This window comes from Dunckerocampus dactyliophorus, chromosome 10, assembly GCF_027744805.1.
Source record: "Dunckerocampus dactyliophorus isolate RoL2022-P2 chromosome 10, RoL_Ddac_1.1, whole genome shotgun sequence".
NCBI lineage: Eukaryota > Metazoa > Chordata > Actinopteri > Syngnathiformes > Syngnathidae > Dunckerocampus > Dunckerocampus dactyliophorus.
Genome location: NC_072828.1, coordinates 16,556,101 through 16,564,208, shown reverse-complemented (window position 1 = coordinate 16,564,208; position 8,108 = coordinate 16,556,101). Strand labels below are relative to the sequence as shown.

At 41.3% G+C, this 8,108-nt stretch overlaps 1 protein-coding gene across 4 annotated transcripts in view; it reads right to left on the bottom strand.

Moving 5' to 3' along the window:
• Window positions 1-270: 270 nt before the first annotated feature.
• Window positions 271-8,108, bottom strand: part of cbarpb (CACN subunit beta associated regulatory protein b) — a 21,820-nt gene continuing 13,982 nt past the window's right edge. For all 4 annotated transcript variants that reach the window (XM_054790141.1, XM_054790142.1, XM_054790140.1 and 1 more), the window contains one exon: window positions 271-7,053. In XM_054790141.1, the coding sequence (XP_054646116.1) occupies window positions 5,631-7,053 (1,423 nt within the window). In that variant the 3' untranslated portion in view covers window positions 271-5,630. The remainder of the gene's footprint in view (window positions 7,054-8,108) is intronic.

Sequence of the window (8,108 nt, the reverse complement as noted above, 5' to 3'; positions counted from 1 at the left end):
CGCATTATGTAATAATTGCTGCATTTTGTAATAAAATTCTTGTATGCAGTTTGTAATAAAGTTTGCTGCATTTTGTAATAGCTTATTGCAAATTGCAAAAGTTATTACAAAATGCGGTGAAATTTATTACAAAATTATTATTACAATTATTACAAATATGCAATAAGATATTACAAAATGCGGCAAAATTGATTACAAACTGCATTCAAGAATTTTATTACTAAATGCGGCATTCATTACAAAATGCAGCGTTATTATATAACGACGTGAAAATGTATTACGTTATTACATACTGCACGATTATTACATAATGCGAAAACAAGGAAACAAGGATCAGGAAAGTAGGGCTCTAAAAAACAAGGTAACTAAGCTTAATTGCCATGTCACTAAGCTAGTGTGGCTGGTTGTTTGATAAACCCTCGGGCTTGTTTGTTTTAGACAGGTGTGACTCGCTGACAGAGGGCACACCTGTCCAAACATACCACGCCCTTTTATTTCCCCACCAATCGAACTCAGCCCTCCAGCTGTGTAAACGGACTTACTTAACTTAGAATTGAAAAACAACCCATTTTAAATGCATCACAGAGGCTGTCCTGTTTTGTCAATTAACTCGGCGGGAAATTGGAAGGAGACGCCAAAAATAAGGATACAAGTAAAGATTGATGGGAGGGGAACAAGTGGTGTCTGATCTGTTCTCACTTATAAAGAAAAGGTCAGAACTGCATTTTGCTCAAATCCTTTATTCACAGATTGAGGAAGAAAAAAAAAACACAGCTCTAAAATAAAACAACACTTTGTGTGCGATTTGGTCCCTCCAGGCTCTAAAAGCTAAATTGTTCAGAAAACTCTTTTTTTGTCCTTTTTGGACGAAAGAAACATTTAACTAACAAAGCAAGGAATGCACAGAGATGACCGTCATTAATGTGATCATTTTGTACTAAAATGTTAGCTCTCATGCAGACATATGCGGTGTGTATCAATGCCTTCGACAGCTCCGCTAGCATACTCACCAAAATGTTAATTCTTGGACATATTTTAATTTCTATTTTTGAAGGAATCTTACAAAATGGAATGCACCAAACGACTTTTAAATTGCATACAGTGGAAATCGAACACCCTCTAAAAGTAGTACAATTGTAACCAAATCAAGTTTACCGAAGTTTTCATGAAAGTGTGTCTAATAATGATGAAATCCAGTAGCCGGCTTTGCTTTTTCTTGGGCTTTTTTGAAAAGTCACCACAGACGGATACCAGTGATGCCATAGATGAAAAGTGTGATAAGAACCATAGAACCGGACATCAAACTGTCAGTCTGGCTGCTGAGTACAATACAATTAAATATGAATATTAAATAATAATAATTACATATTAGTATTAACTCCAGTGATAAACATAGAATAAGAATAGAATACGCGACTGTATCGCTCTACAAATGCCTTCCTTTTTGCTCTCCAACACAATAAAACACAACTAGATGGCAGGCTTGCTCTGTAAAAACCTTATGTGTGTCTTCAAAGGGTGACTACTCTTACTTTACTTTGCTTTTAGTTTTATTCTATATTTTTGTGTCAGGATGTAAAATTGTAAACATTTTACTTATCGCTTGACAATCAGTATGATTTCCTGCTACATTTTTTGCATCTTCCATCTCATTTGTCATCATTATAACATCAGCATTCTTAGTATTGTTGCGGTTGTTTCTTCCACCTTCGGAATCAATGGACATTCATGTCTCTGCCTTCTCCTTTTTACCAGAAAGAAGACTTGAGTATCTGATGAGTGACTATTGTGGTCTCAGATGAATCACCCGAACTTGACTTGAAAGCAGTCATACATTTCCATCTTCTGATTACTCATAAGTACAGATGCTCCGGTCGATTGGCCGCCAATCAGTATCGGCTTCTTTCCCTGAAAGCATGTGCCGATAAATGTCTTTCAACACCAATCACAAAAGCCGACCACCTGTGGCTAGCACTATTGCGGCCTGCAGCGATCCCTGTGTGGAGTGCAGTGTCTTGCCCTAACGTCTAGGGAAGCGTCCTCCCGCTTTCTTTCACAGTACGCAGGCGTGCCAAAACACGTATATCGCCCGTATGTGCGTGACAGTCAGAAGGCTAAGCAAATAACCCGAAAAATAATTGAATTGATCGGCCGAGATGACCGGCCTTTCTCAGCAGTAGAAGACACCGCATTGTCCCCCTACTTAACTAGAAATTTTATTTTTGGGCTCCCTGGCAGTCAGGGGACCTAGAATTGTCCTGACTTTTCCACTATATACAGCACCCCTGGCCAATAGCACTCATCATAAATAAATAGAAACATGTATAATTAATCCATGTGATCGGTATCGGCAGATTTCAGTCCTGGATGACTGGTAGCATAAAACCCTTATCGGAGCATCCCTACTTATAAGATATTTGTTCGTTGGCGACATTGAAACATCTCTGAATTGTGTGATAATAAAATGGGGGTGGGGTGAAATCACTTCCTTCCATCTGAGCCACTCTTGTCCTAATGAGCCTCTGAGTCCACTCAACCCTCGAAAGGAGACTTAGCAGGAGAACTATCTAATCTGGGCCGTCAGGAAAAGAAGTATCATCCTCACAGTAGAGCTCAATCAAAAGAGAGAGATGAGCCTCATTTAAGTGATTGGTTTGTGTTCTTTGTGTAGAAGAAACCATTCTACTTCCTCACAATTCTGAGATAAACCTCAGTATAAGGCAAGCGTGTCCAAAGACTGGCCTGGGGGGGCCATTTGCAGCACACATCATACAATTTTAGCGAGTGAATCATATCGCAGTACATCGAAATTCACACTGTAAGTGAAAAATATTGTAATGCTTCGCAATGAAAGTCAATCTTATCATTTCGTGATTGGAATAATCGGTTACCGTACCACATTGAATTGTAAATCAAGTGAACCGTTGTATTGTACCGTATCAGATTGTATCGTAATCCGAATGAAATCTATTGTACCATGATCGTAAAACGGTAAATGGTCTTTCACTTGTATAGCGCTTTTCCACCTCCAAGGCACTCAAAGCGCTTTGACACAGCTAGGACATCTACCTACTGATGAAGCGGCATCAGGAGCAACTGGGTGTTCAGTATCTTGCCCAAGGACACTTCGACACGTTACCGGGAGGATCAAGCCCGCAACCTTCTGGTTGGGAGACGACCGCCCTACCACCTGAGCCATGTCGTGATTGGAATAATCGTATCGTAATGCATCCTAAATTGAAGTGAATGTAATTGGAGTGAATGGTATCGTACCACATTGAATTGCAATTCAATGTGAATCATATTGTACCGTATCAGATTGTTAATGTATGCTTAATCGATGTGAATCGTATTGCATCGTAACTGAAGTGAATCATATCGTACAGTATCGTATCGTAACTGAAGTGAATCATATCGTACAGTATCGTATCGTAACTGAAGTGAATCATATCATATTGCAATTTAAGCACACTGTATGTCAATGCATGGCCATTGAAGTGAATCGTATTGGATCGTTGCACCGAAGCAGCGACTTAATATATAACATGAATGTTTTGTATGACGGGCAATGTCTCAACATACATATCGTATGGGCCTCCATAATGGAAATCCGTATCGCTAGAACCAACAAACATTATTTTCAACATTATTTCAACTCTGAACTGTTGCTTCACTGCGATGTAAGAGAAGAGCCTCTGCAAGCATGGGGGGGGAGATATGAAACGAGGGCTTCCCCTCTGCTGTTATGATTTATTGATTTATATTCACCACCACGCTCTGCGGAGGCTCCCCTCGCTGCACACGAGGCGGAAAGCCCCGGGGAATGGTGTTTTATCAGCAAAAACAGACCTATAATCAAGCTGCTGCTGCTGAGATCTAGGAGCAACAGAAAGCGATCCTAAATTCAATCACTCTGGTGATTGTGTGTTCTTTGCAAATCTAGCAATGCTTTATTTACTTAGCCATGTGAAAAACATGGATATAACTATAAATAGCATCTTTGTCAGCTGGGTTTTATAAGTTACATAAATTAAAAGCAATATAAATAGTACCAGTCCCCTCCCCTTTGGGGAAGCGCAGTAGACTTTCTCAGGAGAAGACAAGGACGCACGGACGGAAAAACAAGGCGAATAAAGACTTTTCTGTTTTCAGCCTCATGCAGTAGACATCATGCCTTTCATATAAATCAATCCAATAAAAACTGCAAGCATCCGTGAGAGCAACTCCCCTATCTCACTGCTGTCCCAAAACGTCCCAGCACATGATTGTTGTCCACAGTCCTTCCTAGCTTAGTAAATATGATTGAGTTATTACACTCACAAACAAAAATATATTTCACCTACTCCTGAATAACAACACTGAAGCATATTTTGGGATAAAGTGTACTGTTCTTATGAATCTGAATCAACACTCTTTTAAAACAAGGACATGGCTTTCTGTGAACTTCATACATCCATCCATTTTCTATGCTGGTTATCCTAATTAGGGTCGCGGGGGTATGCTGGAGCCTATCCCAGCTGACTTCAGGCGATAGGCGGGGTACACCCTGGACTGGTCGCCAGCCAGGCACATAAAGACAAACAACCATTCACACTCGCATTCATACCTATGGACAATTTAGAGTGAATTAACCTAACATGCATGTTTTTAGAATGTGGGAGGAAACCGGAGTACCTGGAGAAAACCTTCTATGAACTCTAATTAGAGAAATATTAGCATGCTAGGTAAGTACACGTGGAAAAAAATTAGCATTGTCGACTGCAACTGATAGCGGTGGGAAAAATACTGGAGGCTCGCTACCGTTTACAGTCAAGTACAAAACCAAAGAATGCCAGAGTCTCAATTGACAATCGAAACAAACAAGTTTAACCACAAACTGCACTGCGCAAAAGATATGCTGGCTCAAGGGGGAGTCAGAGGTAACTATATGCGACCGTTTCTATAGTTCTGTATTTGGGTCCCAAAAATTCAGCAGGATTGAAAAGCTCAGAATTTTTATAAACAGTGATAAAAATACCTTATTCTGTAATAACATATGGTCATAACTCGGTCTTCATCTGTACTGTTCTACTTAGTGTCTATAAGAACTTAAATTCACAGGTGACCATCAAGCACAGAAGCTGCACCGGTCCATAGCATCAACATTTGATTAGGAAAACAACTAGGAAACAGGAACAGAAATGATTGGTCAATGTTGACGACGCCTGTAGGAACTATAGCCACATTACCACCAAGCAGTAGAATTTGACTCAATTTGGTACGGCACACAATTTTTCACATCTACCTTAAAATTGACTTTATGTGTACCAACTGCAGTGCTAAGGTATTGTTCAATAGTGGTAGGATGGCACCAGATGTAGAACTGTCAATCAATTGGTTTTCAGAATAGTCACTTCAGTCTGAAAATGGTAGAGGTAAAATGTGCCAAAACGTGGCCAAAGAGTGGATTCAAACTGGTGGGTGACACACTTGAATGACGTGTTTCCAAACCGTACCGTGTTGAACTGAACTGTACTGCTTGGTTTATTTGGGAGAACTTTCAATTCACTGTGGGCCCGATTCATCAAAACAAAGGCAAAACTGAGTCAGTGTGTATCAGCAGCTTTGAGGTGGTCAATGAGGATGAGTGGCTACACTGGGCTGTGGTCTGGAGAAGCGTGCGTAGCCGTCACCGTCAAACACTCTGCTGTGTCCTTGGTCCTTCGAAGGCCCATGTATAACCTCTCGTCTAGATTAGCCATCAGTTTGTCCGTGAGTTCTGCAGTGATGGTTTGTGGGCCGTAGCCAGAGGACTTGGGTGGCTGAAGGGGTGACTGTTCATCCAGGTGTTCTGAGGTGAGTCCGGGTTGTTTGCTGTCCTCTTGAGGCTCCGGATGTTCACTTAACCCTTCGTCTTTCATCTGATTCTCTCCCTGGTCTTTCTCCTTTCCAGAATCCTCTATAGTAGTTGTAGGCTCTACCTTTGGAGTCTCAGAAGCGTCGCTGGTTTCCTCATCGGGTGTGCTGACAATGCGGGGGAGCATGCTATGATAACTCGTGTCGAGAGGGTAGTTCACACTGTCACCCCTCCGTAGGGGAGTTCGTTGTCTCTCAAATGAGGAGTGTAATTGTCTGACACCAGGGTCACTCCACTGCTTGTGCCGTTGCCACTGCTTGCGAAGGTGGATTCTGGACCGGTGCTTCCTTAATGGCGACTCCTGCTGGTCAAACTGAGGGTCATGACGGAGAAACTCGTTGAAGAGTGCATCAGTTTTCTCATCGATGCTGTAGTCTCTCCGGTGTATAGTCAATGGTTGAGTGGAAGGTTGTGAAGTCTCCCGAGGAGTGAGCATCTGACCGTATGGAAACCAACTCTGTGGACCGACGCCCTTTACCGAAACCCCTCCAGTGGCACCCAGCAATAGCTCCTCGTCTGGCTCCTCCTCATAGAGGTGAGACTCAAAGCTCTCACCAATTGTACAAGATCGGCCTGCCTTGGTGAAGTGATGCCTTTTTTCATGGGCTGTTCTCTCCTTTGGGCTGGTGCTTCCAAACATGCGCACCTCTTCAGGACCACGAGAGGGGGCCTCTATAGATGCATAACCGCTATCCATTTGCAGCAATTTACGAGTCCCTGTTTCGCTGTCGCTCCCACCTCTCTCTGATTCTGTACTTTGTTGTTTCCTACTTCTTACCCACTTTGCCCCCGATGTCTCATCCATGTACGCAAAAAGCTCCTTGTCATCCTCTCCACCTTCTATCTCATCCCCTAAATCCTGCGATAAGAAGCTGGGGAGCCCTTCTCTTTCTTTTTCTGTACACACACTCTCAGCATCACTGCAGACGGAGTTCCTGTCATTGTTGCTGCTTTGGTCAGAGGCAGCATATTGTTCTAGTGATGCACGTAATGTCCAAATGTCTCTGTAAAGTGTCTGGGGATCCGGGAGATCAAGAGGCTCTGCGCTTTCCCTTGTCCCCAGGGAAAGCGCTTCATCTTGAGGATCAGGGGACAAGCCAATCACCCCTGGTCCAGTGTGGCTGCAGCTGGGCTCCACAATCACCTCTACCTCTACCCTGTGGTTGCACACAGGTAATGTGGAAAAAGAAACATGCAGAACTAGTGTCAGAACATTTCTACGAATATCGCATTCATTGGAGGATTGGCTGTTTTCACAGGGCACGGAATGATTGTCATGACTTGCAGTGGCTGCCATGAAGTGTCCTTACACTAATCTTAGCTCAATACCACTAGGGGTGGGTAAAAATATTAGTATGGCAAGATATTGTGATGCTTTTTCTTCCAATGTAATATCGATATAAAAAAAAAGTAATGTTTTGGGCCGATTGTAACTTCCTCACCTCCGCTCCATAAGCGGTCGCTGTACCTGTTCTGGCGAACTGCCTGGTAACCCCTCTTCCTCCCTCTCCATCATTGGGGAGTACCAGCTACAACTAATCATCGAGGCAATCAAAGCACGTCCATCACATTCAAAGTGGTGGACCTGATCATCATATCGTACGCAAACAGTGCAAGTAGCTAGAAACGTGAGCAAATCTGCCATCAAGGTAACTGTGCAACACCAGGCCCTCTACAAACTGTGAATGACAGTTGGTAAGCAATGTATCACTCTTGTTTGTCTGACTAGACCAGGGGTGCCCAAAGTGCGGCCCGGGGGTTCATTTATGGCACACAGCTGTTTTTTATTGGCCAAGGCATTAAAAATACCATTAAATTAGAACATAAAAAAATTAAGAAACACAGCAAAAATGGGAAAAAAGCTGTAATTTTACAAGAATTAAGACAAAATATTAAGAGAATAAAGTATAGTAAAGTATAATAAAGTATATAATAAAGTCATAGTTATATAATAAACTGTCAAAGTTATATAATAAAGTATATTTTAAAAAATTAAATATTAAAAAGATGTAATATTATGAGAAACAAAAAAAACTAAGAAAGTTGCAATTTTTGGAAAACTTGCTTGGGTAAAAGTTATAATTATGCTAATAAAGTCTAAATATTATGAGAATAAAGACATAATATTAAGAGAAAAAAGTTGAAATATTTATTAGATAAAATAATTAAACATTATATATATATATATAAATATATATATATAATATTTATT